The 17,135-nt window shown below is 33.7% G+C and overlaps 1 protein-coding gene across 5 annotated transcripts in view; it reads left to right on the forward strand.

Annotated features, from left to right (window-relative positions):
- The window catches only part of PCNX1 (pecanex 1), a 211,017-nt gene that overhangs the window by 67,053 nt on the left and 126,829 nt on the right, over positions 1-17,135 (forward strand). For 2 of the 5 annotated variants that reach the window (XM_015143994.3, NM_001260747.1), the window contains 2 exon segments: positions 9,686-9,818; positions 16,595-16,779. The exons of 2 other annotated variants lie outside the window; for them this stretch is intronic. In XM_015143994.3, the coding sequence (XP_014999480.1) occupies positions 9,686-9,818; positions 16,595-16,779 (318 nt within the window). 5 annotated transcript variants of the gene reach the window in all.

Genomic DNA, 17,135 nt, shown 5'->3' on the forward strand with positions numbered 1-17,135 from the left:
TCAATTTGTTCTTGATGGTGTCAAGAACACCAGTTTCTAAGCCAGTTGCCACCTGTTAATATTTTGCTGGGAATAATAAAAATTAGCCCTCTTCCTTTTTATAACAATAGCAACAATAAAATATGTAGTTATTTAAGGGCACCAAACCAGTTTCAGTCATCTCTTATACAGTACATGACACTGAACTTTCAAAGTTAGATCACTCAGCCTGTTATATAAGAGTTTTCCAAATATTGCTTTAAATCTGATTATGTACATTGAGAATTGTGGTTCTTTTTTTAAGTCTGTATCTTTGGTTTTATTTCTTGCTTACTCAAGGTTCAGGTGTTAGGAAAATACTATTTTTTTCCTATAATTTCACACGTTATTCTTAAAGTTTATTAAATTCAGATGTGTAGTTTATATTGGCATTTGGTATCCATTAATTGATGTAAGATGCCTCCATAATAACAGTGATGGTGTTCTGGTTAAAGTAATAGCTTATTTATTTCAGGTTTTTGGAGAATTGTGCAAATTTGGATAGGTGATTTTATATTCTGTCAGTGTGTGTGTTGACCTCTTTATTTCAGAGTTGTTATTTTGCTGTTTTCTTCTGTCCAAGATAGTTTGTTTATTTGGTTCTGGTTTTTATGGAATCTGCTTCTTGAATAGAATCAGAAAAATCAGGTCTTTTGTTGTTAGTACCTTAGTTTTTTTAGCCTCTACCCCCATTCTCTTTATTTATGCTTCTGTCTTTAAAGTTTATAGTCTGTTTGATATAGTAATGTTCAGTCACTTATTAAAAGTTAAGCTGGATTTTGTTTGTACAAACATTCTGAAACATATGAATATATGCTTTTTCTCAAAGATGTTAATATCACCCAAAGTATTTTAAAAGTCCATGTTGTGGTAAACATTTTCCTAGATTTTTTTTGGGTGAAGTTTCTAGCCAGATTATTTCTAATGGGAACATAAAGAAATTATCTAGTACCTGAAGAAAAATGTAGTTTATCAAACCTAAATATTGAGAACTAACTATATCTGAAGTGGTTATAACCATTTGGTGACAATAGAGTAATTAAATTCTCTCGAGTGTTTGACCTGGATATAGTTCTCTTTTTTTGTAAACAACCTGTAATGCTTGTAGTGATTTCTCACACAAATTATATCAGGTATGTTCACAGTATGCAGGAAACCACTGGATTTTAAAATATAGCTTAATTTTTAAAGTTATCAAAATGAATTTTAAGTGAACATGCTATGGTAGAAAAATATTACTGTTCTGAATATTGCTGAAAAGTAAATACTGAAAAAATATGTACAAAAGTATGTAGTAAATTCATACCTTTATATTTGAAATGTCATTTCCTTTTCATGGGTACTGTTTTTTAGGAAAAGTTACTTGAAAGGTGTTATTTGCTTTTCAGTGCTGTTCTTTAAGCTGTATTAGCCCTCGTTTTTCCAGGCTCTAGCTTTTGTTTTCTTTTGTTTGTACGCATTTCTTTTTATTTATTTAAATAACTCCATTAAATGTTAATAAGAAATAATGAAATAAAAATATCTTCTTTGGTGGAAGAAATGTAATAGTCTGTGTGCTGTTTAAAAACTTTTTTTTTTGCCTAGGGAAGGCATTGCACAGGCTATTTTTATTTGAGCTTCACTGGGTTTAGAATACAAATAAGAGCAAAACTAAAGCACTTAAATGTGTTGGGAGTTTTTAAATTGGTTTTTATCATAACTAAATATAGGGGTTTTGTTGGGAGTTTATTTGGGCTTTTTGAAAGTTTGGAGGTGGTGGGAGGGGATTTGTTTTGGTTCTCATTATTTAAAAATTACAGAGACTCTCAAATACTGTTTAAAGATATTTGTTTATGTTAACATTACCTGTTATAGCACTGTCTGACAATTTAGAAGAAATGTTTCTGGGCTGTCCTCCCTTACATACTGTACTACTGAAACCTGTCAACCAATCATGTTACTGCTTGGCCATTCATATACCTAGGCATAAGCCATAGATAGATTTTGTCCTGAAGAATATGAAGGTGTGGATAACCAATTTCTTTTCGTTTTATTTTAAGGTAGGTGGTGGTGGTAGTGTGGAGAGATGGAATTCAGGAAATATACTTTAAAGTACTAAAATAAAGTACTCTAAAATAGGAGGTAATCTAGTTTAGTGACATGGAGTCAAATACCTTTGTTAATATGTGGGCTCCACTGTTGTGACTCTAGGAAATCTACTTATAAACCTCAGCTTCCTCATCTTAGAACAAGATGATTATAGTATCTATCTCATAGGGTTGTTGTGAGGACTAGGCAGTTAATACACGAAAATGCTTATAACAGTGCCTGGCACACAGTAAATGCTTACTAGTGCTGCTGTGACTATTCAAGGCCAGTTAGTTATGCTACACAATGTAGCCTGTCCTTTAACCTTATTAATTCAGTGGTATAAAATTAAAGTAGAAGAAAATGATTAAATGTAGAAATAAACTAGAGATAGTCTAAGTGTGCCGTTGTGAAACTCATTAGTAAAAATAAAAAATATCTGATTCCCTAGTATCTTACATAATGCTAATAGGAAAAACATTTTTTATTAACATCAATTAAGTGACAGGGATTTTAACGTTATTTTGGCAGTAGTATGTCATATAACTTATCTTTTTTAGTCACATAACAAGTGATTGTTTTCATATGCCCTGTCATCATTAATCAAGTTCTTTGGTTATAACTGAATTTCATCAATAATGGTTTGTGATTACTGAGACAGGAAATATGTTTTAAGTTCAAACTAAGTCATTTTCTGTTGATCTCTTGTTTTGTACTTAATTTTTCTTTTTAAATTATAAGTCATATCTTTAATTTATGGCTAATATTTTAAGAAATGAAAACTACATACAAGCTATATGGCAGAAAAATGTCCTGTGTTTTCTACCCTGTATTACTTTTAATGAAGTCCTTTTCTTTTGAGCCATTTAAACTTATTTCCTGTGTGATTCAATACTGTTATTATAGCATATTTTCTGTATCACTTAATGGATTACAAAGAATAGCCCGAGTGGAGAGGTTTGTGTTTACTTATTATTCTTTGTGCTTTTTTCTGAATTGTTTAACCTCTATTTCTCTGTGAAATTTATTTTAAATATAATGTTTGAGTCACTATTCTGTAAGCATGAAATAGGATCCTAATATAATATTGTGTTGGGAACCAAAGATAATCTTTAAAGAAACAATTATTTAAAGAAAAGTCAGATCTTTTCAATAAAAAATTTATGAGGGTTTGTGCTATACACATAAATTGAAGGTGTGTTATTTTGTACCCAAATATCATTGAGCATTAGATAGAAGATAAAGACCAGTAAACAGACAAGAAAATGCAAATTATAGTTTTTGTAATTTACTAAATAGAAGGACTCTCAAGTCTAATAAACTTAATTTTCTGATTTCCGAGTCCACATGGAAAGTTAGAAGCAGCAAATTAGTAGAAGGGATGGGTACTTATAGAAGCTGAAGTAATGACAGCAGAAGAAATACACAGCTAACCCTGAAAGAGGAGCTGTAATAGCTCTACAAGCCAAAGCAGGAAACCCAGCAGTGCGTGGTCATTAAATGCAGGGGCAGATTTCGTTTTAATTTTAATAGTGTTCAAGGACATCATAATAGCATAACTTAATACTGTATTAAAGTATAATGCTATACTCATTGTATATGTGGCTGACCTTGATTTCATTAAGGAAAGATGTTCTTTACTGTGAAAAAAGCTTAGACATATATAAAATCGCATAGAAGGCGGCTCATGAAATACAGCAAAATAGGTTTGGCAAAATTATCTTCCTTTACAACAATATCAAGAAAAGAGGTGTTTATTGGTGAAGCAAATACATGTTTGTATATAGAATTCCCAAAACCAGCCCATGCCTGATTTTGTCAAGTAGGAACAAACATTACAGTGTTTTTCTTTCTCTCAGCAGTGAGGTTCTGGGCATCAAACGGTTACATTTTCATACTACCTCTAATTACTGTCTTAATATTCTGGCAGGTCATTAAATCTGTGCTGGCCGGGCGCGGTGGCTCAAGCCTGTAATCCCAGCACTTTGGGAGGCTGAGACGGGCGGATCACAAGGTCAGGAGATCAAGACCATCCTGGCTAACCCGGTGAAACCCCGTCTCTACTAAAAAATACAAAAAACTAGCCGGGCGTGGTGGCGGGCGCCTGTAGTCCCAGCTACTCGGGAGGCTGAAGCAGGAGAATGGCGTAAACCCGGGAGGCAGAGCTTGCAGTGAGCTGAGATCCGGCCACTGCACTCCAGCCTGGGCAACAGAGTGAGACTCTGTCTCAAAAAAAAAAAAAAAAAAATCTGTGCCTCAATTTCCTCAACTGTAAAACGGGAATAATAACCGTCTAGACCTGTCTCACAGTTAACTATCAGACTCCAATGAGCTTAACCTAATGAGTGTAGAAATGTGAAAATGCTTTATTGTAGGTTCATTATATAAACAAAGACAGTGATGTCTTTCATATATAAGGATGTGTTACCTCTCAAAAATGTCACTTCAAATATATGTGTTTATCACAACTGACCCTTTAGTAAGGGACTCTTCTGAAAGTAGATGCAAAATTGTATCTGAAGGGTTGATATCTTTCATCCCATTCACAAAGGGTTAAAAAGGATTAGAAATCACCTATAAAAGTAAGTAATACTTAAGTTATATTTGTTTGGCTGGTGGACTTGTGGAAAATATCAGTAAGGATATGCAAATTCTCTTTAACTCAAAGCTTAGCTAATAATTTTTTATTTTTCCTTGAGATGGAGTCTTGCTCTGTTGCCCAGGCTGGAGTACAGTGGCGTGATTTCGGCTCACTGCAACCTCCGGCTCCCGGGTTCAAGCGATTCTCCTCCCTCAGCCTCCCAAATAGCTGGGACTACCAGTGCCCGCCACCACACCCGGTTAATTTTTGTATTTTTAGTAGAGATGGCGTTTCACCATATTGGCCAGGCTGTTCTTGAACTCCCGACCTTATGATCCACCTACCTCGGCCTCCCAAAGTGCTGGGATTACACTGTGCCTGGCCATAGCTAATAATTTTGTTATTGTTTGCTCCAGTTCCTTGGCTTGTCAAAAAGTAGGCCAGTCCTTTAAAATGTTTTCACAGATGGAAATTATTTTAATTCAGAATTGATGCTTAGAAATTGAGCAGTGTTCTTTGGCTTCCCAGAAAATGACACTTAAAAACATTTATTTATTTACTTATTTATTTTTTGTTATTTCCAACAAGAATGAGCTTGAAAAGCATTTGTTGTTTCATTGGAAGAAAATCTTTGCATGTTGATGGTAGCATCATTCTTGGCTGACAAACTATGAAAGGGAAAAACTATTTAGATAAAGTGGATTTCATGCTTAGACTAATAAAACATTCCTTTTAGAATGTTTTTGCAAAATTACTTGAATGTTTATGTCTTTATATAGTAATTTTGTTGTTAGGTAAAATCATTTTTGTCCTGAACATTACAATGTATTTCAGAATGTTTGCAGATGTCTTTTATTTTTCCAAGATGTATATATACCTGTTCGTTTCATACTTTTGTCATCTTTCTTAAGAATTTAATTTCCTAATAGCATTTTTCCTGATCTTTTTGAAGTACTAAATGCATATTTTTATTTACATGATCTTTCCAGATTTACTCCTTTTTCCCCCCACAATAAACATTTCTCACTGAAAAGAACATCTGAGCAATTTCCTCTGTCTAAATTTTTATCAATTTAATTGAAATTGAGCTATTGCAAGATGCCAGCATAGCAGTACATGACAACTAGAAAGTAACTTATTACATACAAATTCTTTTATAAATTAATCAGGTATATGATTGACATCATTTTTAAATAGCATCTTTATCTGTATATATTTATATTCACAGTTTCCAATTTTTGAGATAGACTTCGGATAGCCATTACCTCCTACCTCATTAAATTTTGCTCTTTGGGCATCCCAGCCATTCTAGAAGTATATTAGTGCCTTTAATGCTTTCTCTGCTTTCATCCACAGAGTAAAACCAACTGATAGTAATTGTAATACTACCGTAAAAAATAAATAGTTGCACTAAAATAATTCATTTTAGAATGTGTAGCATTTTCCTTATCTCATTGAGATAAATGTGAAGTAACTCCTGAGGTAGGAGGTGTGTATTATGGATTAAACTTTCTTTGTTATCTTCAGGAACGGACCAGATCACAGCTGTCTAAAATGTCAGAGAATATTTTTGGTTTGTCCATGAATTGAACTTAGGCATTTAGTAAATGCTTAAACTTAATTGAGTGATTGCGTCAGTATAACTAAAGTAAAAAGCTAAATTACCTGAAGTGTCCTCTTATTTTTATTTTATTTTGTTTTGATTATTTTATTTTATTTTATTTTAGATGGAGTTTCACTCTTGTCACCCAGGCTGGAGTGCAGTGGCACGATCTTGGCTCACTGCAACTTCTGCCTCCTGGGTTCAAATGATTCTCCTGCCTCAGCCTCCCGAGTAGCTGGGATTACAGGCACCTGCCACCACACCTGCTAATATTTATATTTTTAGTAGAGACAGGGCTTTGCCCTGTTGGCCAGGCTGGTCTTGAACTCCTGACATCAGGGAATCCACCCACCTTGGCCTCCCGAAGTGCTGGGATTATAGGTGTGAGCCACTGCGCCTGGCCTGAAGGTGCCTCTTAAACTTATTATGATCGTGAAGTCAGTCTTTTTAACACAAATAAATGAATAGAAAGTCGAGACGTGTAAGTTTGAAAAAATACATTTAAAAATATATGACTCTCTGGATATATACCCTTGGAAGTATTTTATATGACTTGTCATTCACGGTTTTTGAATTGCTTGAATGTTTTTTCTTTTTTACCTACACATGCATAAAGTTTAGTTGTCCTAGAGTGCTAATTTTTCACTCTCTGCATTTTATGCTCTTACTATTGAATTAATTTCATTCTTCTTTGCCAGAGATACTGGGTTTTAAGCAGCGTCAAAATGTCAACTCCAAAAACAGTTTTTAAAATATTTTCTCCCTTCTCTCTGATTCCCTAGTTAAAAGATTAGATTTTTTGTTTTTGTTTTTTTTTGGTTTACTATTTTTCTTCTATAAAGTTAAATGATTCAAAAAGAGTTTATTACAATTGGATTCTGGAAGTGAATTTTTATCAAGTATGGCTATAACATATGTGACTGTGCTTACAGCAAATTATTTTAAGCTTTAAAGACACATTTTTCCTCCTTTGGCTGGAATAGAACTGGACCCCTACTCTACTGTATTCCAAATAGAGCTGTTCTGTAAGTAGCACATTCCCAGGGACATGGCTTAATCTTACATACTGTGACCATAAATTGTAGTGTGGCATTTTCCCTTGAATGTGTGATACTGTTAAAGCAGTTGCCATAGTAAACATTTTGAAAATTCTTGGAACAGTAGGTGTTTACCCCCTGAATATTATAAGAGACAACATAGACAGTAATCATAATTCCACTTTAACATTGTTCACTGGATGCCTAAACTTTCATCTTAATGTGTTTCCAAGACTGTTAAGAAAGTAAGTGATATAATATGCAGCTATTTTGCAGATAACAATATAAATGGTGTATTACTAGTAAAAAAAAAAATTGTTTTCTGAAGAAACCAAGAAACATTTTGATTAAAAGTGGACACTGTAGTTTGTCTTTTCACTCCAGTACTATGGAATAATTAGCTTTTACTTAAGATTAACACCATGAAGTCTTCAGTAGAAGGAAGATAGTAAAGAAAACCATCTCCTATTTCTCTTCTTCCTATACTCAATATTCAGTGATTACATACTGCTTTTTTCCCCAAATCCTTCTGAATAATTTTGGTACATTTTATGGATTAAATTATCTTCTATAAATTATGTCTGGGTAAATTTTACTCTGCTATTTTGGTTGAAACAGTATCTACAACTAGAAAAAATGTTTGAAAGTCTCTTGATGTAGTTGGATTGACTTGTAAATTGAGCGTAGTAGTTTGTTACAAATAATGCTTTATAAATAATAGCATAATAGTTTGTAACAACTGTAGAAGAGAAATCTTTAATATAATATTCCACAAAATAATTCTTGAATTGAGTTTTTAAATAGTGATTTAAATTCCATAACCTGAGTTAAACCTTACTGATGTCTAAGAACTGTTAGCAAGTATACCAATTGCTCATCTCAGTTTTCATTTCTTCCCTCAATTGGCTTGTTTTCTTCTCTGCTTTGTTTCGTCCTTCATCCATTGATTGCCCTACCCTAATACATGTTTTCTCCTTTGTGGCAATGCTGATTGCATTTTCATTTCATTGAAGTCATGGTTGTCAGGAATTGGCAAAGTATGTAATGTGCCTTGTAGCTGTGGTAACAAAAAGGCAACCTTATCTGTCTAGATAAGTACTGTTCAAAACAACTTTGTGTGATGATGGAAATGTTCTATATCTGCACTGTCCAGTAATGGTAACAACTAGCTACATGTAGCAACTGAGCACTTGAAGTATGATTCATGAATCTCAAGAACTGAATTTTTAATTTTAATTTAAGTTTAAATAGCCACAGTTGTAGATGACCGGATTTAATCAGCATCTTTTGTTCTAATAGACCATATATAATTTTTGTATACATGGACTTTTACCCCACAAGTAAAGGAATTTAAAGGAAATTTCATGTTTGAAAAGAATGTTTCTGTGCTAACTTGTGTTTTTGTTCATATTTAGCATCAAAATGCCCTTTCTCAAAAGCAAAATGATTCCCAAATTATTTAGATCACACAGTTGTTTTGTTTTATATTTAAATGGGTGAAAATCATTTTACATTTTGCTTTAGAAACCTAAATCAGTCGATCGGTGTGGTTTTGTAAGATCTGTGTAGTTCTTCTAAGCCATTGTTGTGATGTTCTCATGTTGTATGCTTGGCTTTAGTACAAACTAAAAAGGTACAAACAATAAAGTACAAGCTTGTTAGATTAAGCTATGAGTTCCTGTGCTTGCCAATTTGCTGATATTTGCTTCCTAAAGTTGAGTGGACCAGAGCCAGGGGCATGGCGTTGAATAAAGTTTGATGGTAATGAAGTACCTTCATAGTAAGATATATTCATGCTCTGTTGAATTAACACACTGGTTTTGCAACTTCACAACCAGAGGTTTCATTTAATGCTGCCAAAATTATGGCACAGGGTACTGTGAGATAAACTTACTGCCTTACTCTTTGTCATCAGCAGTAAAATGTACTGTCTTTGCTGTTTTTACAATACTCATGAATGTAAGAAACTAATGCCCTATTCCCATTAGTGGAAACTAATCAATACTGTGCTTTTAAGGTTGACTTAATTAACGGGGCGGTAGAGGAATATGGGACCAAAATAAATGAAACTTTCAGGAAAAGATTTAAAACAACAGAGATCTTAAAAATAGGAAATTGAGGTTGAAGAGAAGATGGCAAGGCTAGATAATAAGTCAAAAACATTATTTTTAAAGAAACAATTATCTTTAAATAAATGACAGATACTTTTTGTGTATTGCCTGATAGGACAGATTGACAGTATACATGTGAAAACAGTTTGGATTGATTAGACAAGTTCACTTTACCCATGAGGGTGGGAAGTCAAGGGAAAGCCAGGCTCAGCTGCTATTTACATCTTTGACCTAGGCTCCTGTTTGACCTAAGTCTGTCTTGATGCAGCAGCACAAGCCAGCGAGGAGGCAGTGTCATTTCGCCGCGAACGCAGCACATTTAGGCGCCAGGCAGTACGGCGCCGGCACAATGCAGGGAGTAACCCTACCCCTCCTACATTGCTCATCGGATCACCCCTAAGGTATGGTATTTTCAATTCCACCAAGTATAGCATGCATGTAACAGCCCTTCTAATCTGTTCCGCCAGTCCCAAGAAAGCATTTGAAGAGCTTTGTTTTTCTTTTCCTTTCTGTTTCTTTCCTATACTTTTAAGCCCTTTTCGGCTTTTTCTGCATGTGACCATGAGCCTGTTGCATTATGCATGCTTTATGTTGCACAATGATCAGATTGGTTTAGTCAATTTTAAGTTGCAGAATCACTTGAGGGCAGTTATAGGATGTATATAGTAGGTCTTAGTCAGCTTTCCTTTTTTTTTCTCTCACTTCAAATAATAATGCAACATTTTCCCCAATATTTTGACATTATTTAATATCATATGAACAAATACAAACTGAGTGGTGAGCTTGTTGAGGAATAACAAATAATTCACTTAAACTTGATAAGCCAGTTTGTTTTATTTCACTAAAATATGATATATTTTATTTTATATTGCCTAAACTTGGTGCCTTTTATAATCACCAGGATCTGGTAAATGACAGAACTAACATATATAATTTATGTGAAGTGTGGTCAGTTGGAGAGAGATATATATTTATATGTATATCTTTATTAAATTTTTCAAGCTCTGTAGTATAGTAAACAAAAACATCATAACTTTTTCCAGTAGTCCTAAGAAAACATCCATTCGTAACATTATGGATAATTTTTCATTAAAATTCTAGTAACTACTTTATTCTTAATTCCATCAAATCTGATGAATCCATGCCCTGAATTAGAAATATAAAAATCTATCCAAAAGACTTGGGCTTTAATTTATTTTAAGAATACAAAAACAGATATAAATACTTTTTTTGGGGGGGCGGGGGACGTTCTATTGCCCAGGTAGGAGTGCAGTGGCATGATCTTGGCTCACTGCAACCACCGCCATCCAAGTTCAAGTGATTCTCTTGGCTCAGCCTCCCAAGTAGCTGGGATTACAGGCGCATACCACCATGCCTGGCTAATTTTTGTATTATTGTAGAGACAGGGTTTTGCCATGTTGGCCAGGCTGGTCTTGAACTCCTGACCTCAAGTAATCCACCTGCCTTGGCCTCGCAAAGTGCTGGAATTACAGGCGTGAGCCACTGTGTTCTGCCCCAAAAATGGATATAAATACTTTACATATGCTTACTTAAGCAGTGCATATATTATACAAAATACTTTTATTAGCCTCTGTGTCCCAAAAGTACCATTTTACAAATTATTTTCCAGCTACATTTTAATTTCAAATTCAAAAGGAAGAGCATTTAATGAAATAACTGCTGTTAAGTACATGGTAGGTTGGAACAGATAAACTCCTCTTGTTAAAACCTTGTTCTTGAAACAAGCAAAATCCTGGTTTCTTTAAAATATTTTATTTCATACTCCCCTGAGATTTAAGACTTGCTTGTTTTCCTAGATTTTACATTACAGTCAAGAACTTTGTGTTTAACGAGGCACCCCTGGAATATCTCTGAATGTGCTGTGATTCTGGGGGCTGCCCAGTTCACAAATTGTTCATTACTCAATTAAAGCTCCTTTAAATTAAAAAATAAAAATAAAAAGTCTGGGTGCTCTGGCTCACGCTAATCCCAGAACTTTGGGAGGCGGAGGCGGGCAGATCACCTGAGGTCAAGAGTTTGAGACCAGCCAACATAGTGAAACCTTGTCTCTACCCCCCCCCCAAAAAAAAAATTAGCTGGGTGTGGTGGTGCACGCCTGTAGTCCCAGCTACTCAGGGAGGCTGATGCAGGAGAATTGCCTGAACCCAGGAATTGGAGGTTGCAATGAGCCAAGATCATGCCACTGTACTCCGGCCTGGGTGACAGAGGGAGACTCCATCTCAAAAACAAAACAAAACAAAACAAAACTTCGTCTTTCATAGATCATGTTCCTAATTAATTCTTCAATAAGTCAAAATTCTATAAAAAGTAATGTGGATTAATTAAACCAATATTTAAAATATAAAAATGAGAAGACAATCAATTTAAAAGAAACGCTTGTTCTAGAAACCTTTTCTGAGCCCTTTGCTTTTTGTGAGCGTTCCTGTTCTTTTTCCTCTCTACCTTGCCTTTTCCTGCCTGAAGTAACTTTTCTTTCTGCTGATGGATTTGGGGCATAATCTCAACATGCAGAAAGAGCTCAGCATTTTAGTTTACTTTTTCTATTTTGTTTCTAACCTCTTCTTTTTGCCCCTTGAATAATACTTGCCAAAGGCAACTTTTTTGCTTTCTTACTCCATGTTTATATATCTTAAACTTTTTTTTTAACTTTTGCTTTTCAGTTTTTAAAAATTATTTCATTCTTTGCCACTAATGAGCCTGCTGGATACCACTTAGCAACATATGCAGACAAATTAGTTTTTTGTCCTCTATCAGGTGGAATATTAAAGAGCTGTGTTCTAACTCCAACCAGTCACCTACAATTTTCCTGTGTTTTTCTAGGGTTTGAAATACATTACCATTCAAATGAGGATGTTGTGTACTACCTTTTTTTTTTTTTTGAGACGGAGTCTTGCTCAGTCCTCTAGGCCGGAGTGCAGTGGGCACAATCTCGACTCACTGCAACCTCTGCCTCCTGGGTTCAAGCCATTCTCCTGCCACAGCCTCCTGAGTAGCTGGGATTACAGGTGCCTGCCACCATGCCCAGATAATTTTTTGTATTTTTAGCAGAGACGGGGTTTCACCATGCTGGCCAGGCTGGTCTTGAGCTCCTGACCTCGTGATCCACCCCTCGCCCTGGCCTCCCAAAGTGCTGGGATTACAGACATGAGCCACCGCACCCAGCCCCTACTACTTATTTTTCAAGGGTTCACATTATAGTTTTTGAAAAGTAGTTGTCTAGTAATCAGCTTGTAGTTTTTGTTGAGGTTCTAGGATATTCCTAGTACCAAGGTTACATATATCTTAAATAAGCTGACTTCATCATGGGTAAAGTACAATAACATTTATCTATGGGGAATTAGGGAGAAACACCAATTTATTCATCTTTTGTAACTGTAAAAAAATTCAGGTAAAGAATATTGTGTTATTTGTCAGTGTGAGTTACAGAATAGTAATCTCATCTTTAAATAAATATAGGATGATATGGTCATTTAAAATTTGGAAAAATTGTCAAAAAGAAATGGAATAGATATGGCAACACTTTCATTGCAAGTGATATGTAAATACTAGTAAATATACTAATTTATTTTAAACTTTAATGAATAAGTAAGTGACCATCCAAAAGGCAACTTGGTAAAATATATGTCCCCAAGGATTGGGAGTGAATTATCAGTTTTCTTACAAAGAGAATTTGAATTTATTTTATAATGCTTATAAAAATATACTGTTTCAGAATTATTTTTTAAAGTTTTATTTGAAAAAATTGTTTGCTTTATAGGTAGGTTTTGTTGGCCTTTGCTAATTCTTCCCAGTTAGGCCTAAAAAAGACAAATATTTAAAATATTTATAATTCAAATATTAAGAGTTCTGCATTTATCCTAAATGTGTATCTTTTTAATTCTAGTTAATGGGCTGGAATGGAATGAAATCATCAGTGCATTTCGGGGAAGGGGAAAAACGCTTTAATATATTCTTAAATTTATTTTTTTAATACAAAATTTAAAAATCTGTAATAAAATAAGGTCATAGTAATAACTAAAGAATTCATGATTAGGAATTCATAGGGGCCCCTTTGTGGTGCTCAGAAATGAATCCACCAAATATATTTTTTTGTACTTTATACAAAACAGTCATCTGGGTTTTTCTAGAATATAGAGATATATAAGAATTATGTAATCATACTCTTAGACTTTACATTTTAGTTGGAGAGACACATAGGAAGGTAACTAGCAGTATAAGCAGAATGTGTCAAGTGCCAATTAAGTGATACAGAAGAAGGAAAGACGAAGACCAACTATTTTTCAGTCATTCATAGTAGAAATGTTAACAATTAAGATTGCATGTCAGTGGTGCTAGTGATAGCTGATAGTTTTAGACCTAAACTTCTGCCTTTTCTTTTGCAGTGTTATAAAATAGTTGCTACCCTTACTCCAACTGGTAGTTTTGACATAGAAGTGTAAAAAAAGATTTATTTGTACCATTATTAGTTTAGGATAAAGTGCAGCCCTCCAGGAATATGTTTTCTAACAAGTTATGTGAAAATTGTGGACTTTTTTATTTCTGTTAAAGGATAATAACAATAGGAATTCAAGAGACATCAACATTTATTTGTTATTTTCTCTTCCAAGCCATATTCCAGTCTCATTTACATGGATCCATCATTTTAGAAAATCTTTAAAATAATTGGGAAAGTAGTAATTTCTCAAAGGATATTAGGCCTAAGTTTGATAAAGTTTTTAAATATTTGGTATTTTGAGATTAAAATTTATTAGAAATTTTAATAAAAATTATCTAAATTAATAAAAATTATCTAAATTGATAGTAAAAAACCTGATGTTTCTAATAACATGGATTTTTCTGATTTTATTTATTTATTTTTAATTCTGGAGTTGATTTTTATGCATTGTCTAATATCTTAAAAACCTTTTTGTATATTGGGTATACATTGTGCATCTCTGTGTTGAAGATGAGCACATACTCAAATACTTCATGCCAAAATACGTCCAACTGCCATATGGCAACTTGGCTTATGATGTCAAGTGAAAAAATTGATGGAAAAATTTGTTGAGTACCTATTTTGTAAAATTCTGTGTCTTCTGAACCTGAAGGGACACATGGTACCTGAACTATGAAAACATTTTTTTTAATAACAATGATAAACTTCTGAGCATTATCCAGGGGATGAAGAGTAGATAAAATTCATCTAGATTTACTTCTAACTTGTAATATTTACTACTAAAACATTTTTTTCTCAGTATTTTCTTCCTTGTGAAATTTGTCCTTTTTGGTAAGGTTTGTGGATAAGTTTAGATAGGTTCTGAGGAAGAGTAACATAAATTATATGTGTATGGAAGATAAAAAACTTACCTGATTATATTAGTTCCCAAGATTATCTGCTGATTTATTTCTATTCTACAAATATTCCAGTCTGAAGAAATTATTAAATACTTTTATCATTATGGCTTAAAAAATAATGCCAGTAAGGACTGACAACTCCACATTTTGTAAACTTAGTTTTTTCATATGTTGTGTGCATTCCTATCCTCTGCCTAGAATGTGTGCTTTCCATTGGTGAAATGAAGTACTGCAGGTTAATAGGACTTCTTGGGACGATGGAAATATTCTATGATCTGTTCTGTTCTATATGGTAGACACTAAGTACTTGCTACTGCCTGCTTTGGTAGCTATTAGCTCTGGTAGCACTAGGTATGTTATGTAGTTACTGAGCATTTGAAATATTAGCAAGACCAAGGAACTAAAATTTTAATTAATTTGGATAGTCACAGGCTACTGTATCAGACAGCATAGTTCCAGAATATAGTCTATTATCATAACCACAGGCTTAAGATATATATATATATATATATATATGTTTCAACATAGCCTTTTATTTCTTGGTCATTCCGCAATACATGAGTTTGTTTTATGTGTACCAGAGAAACAATTACATCGAATTCAAAGGATTAGAGAGATGTTGATACTCATGAAAAATGATAAAGTAACTGAATAAGTCCATCCTAAGTAGGATTCTTTTATTCATTCTAGAGGTCTAATAATTTTAGTTGCAGACTCTGGGATTGTTAAAGGTAAACTTCAATCGACAGATTGCAGAGTTGCATTGAACATCATGTAGAGAATAATAATTATACTCAAAACATTTTTTCATGAGTTTTGTCAGTTTAAATTTGACTAAATATTATACTAAGAACATTAAAATTCATAGTATCATAAATAAAAATATGAAAGTATAAAATGAGTTAATGTAGTCTCTTAATTTAGATAATTTTTTATTAAAATTTCTAATAAGTAAATTTTAATCTCAAAATACCAAGTAATTAAAAATTTTATCAAACTTAGGCCTAATTTCCTTTGAGAAATTACTAGTTTCTCAATTATTTTAAAGATTTTCCAAATGATGGATCCATGTAAATGAGACTGGAATATGGTTTGGAAGAGGAAATAACAAAATTTGTTATGGGAATGTAACTACTACCTTATATATAAAGCACGCCTTATTTCAGAAAGATGTAAACTTTTTATAGATAACACTTTATATTAATTCTACTTCTGACTGTATCCCATGGCCATTTGTATTTCACTTGGTTGAGTCAGCTTTTCTGGTTTTCTTGCACTAGTTTATGATTTTTTTTCATTCAAGATTGTTATTTTGGTTGCATTTGATAAAGATTATTTGGTTTTCAAGTGCATACAAACTTGTTTTATTGTGAGTTTGAGAGCTCAGAATATTTGAAAGAACAATTCTAGAGTTATTACAGGGCTATAAATGAAAGTGCATATTTAGCTGAAATATAGGGCTTATCCATCGGGGACCAGCTGCAGCACACATATATTGAAAGTACTTATGATTCTTTTTTGCTGCTTTCTTTTTCCTTACAGTAGAATTTAGTTGGCTTGTGGTGGAAAAAAGTTGCAGATTAACCAATTTACATGTACATTTAATGTTGACTGCATTTGTCACTTCAAATCAAATTTATAAGGACCAGAAGATTTAAGTTGGCAGTGTAATCTGTATATTTTACAAAGTTTGTTGGCTCTTTCTTAGGTTATGTTGAGAAAAAGTGCCTTTTTGAAATCAGTTTTCTATATTGACTTCAATCTAGGTATTGTTTTCTCTTTTCTTCCCTGTAATGTCTCCCCAATCCATGTTTTTTCCTAGCCTTCAAGATGGTCAGCAAGGCCAGCAGTCCACAGCCCAGGTCAAAGTCCAGTCCCGCCCCCCTTCCCAGGCTGCAGTGCTCAGTGCTAGTGCCTCCTTGCTGGTGAGAAATGGGAGTGTCCACTTAGAAGCATCACATGACAATGCATCTGCTGTAGGCGGTAGCAGTTTGCACGATGAACTTGGTATGCAGGCCTTATGTAATCTTGATGATACAAAAACTTTAATGCAGCAGATGATGGGTAACGATTACAGTTCTTTTTTGAGATAGCTTCATTTTGGAACTATGCATAGGAGTGCTTTTTATATAGGATTTGCCCTGTGTATTAGGAAAATGTGACTTTTGCTTTTTCCTTTTATGTTTCTCTCTACTCTTATTCTACATTTTCTTTTGGTCATGTCCATTTTTAATAGGTAGTTAAAGTGTTAATTATGTTCACACTCAATTCTGTTTTTCCCAGGCATTTGTACTATATAGGAGAAAACGTTGACTTTTAAAAAAAAGTTTCTTACTAAACTTTAATTTCTTTGAATATTTTGA

The sequence above is a fragment of the Macaca mulatta genome, chromosome 7 (assembly GCF_049350105.2).
Source record: "Macaca mulatta isolate MMU2019108-1 chromosome 7, T2T-MMU8v2.0, whole genome shotgun sequence".
Classification (NCBI taxonomy): domain Eukaryota; kingdom Metazoa; phylum Chordata; class Mammalia; order Primates; family Cercopithecidae; genus Macaca; species Macaca mulatta.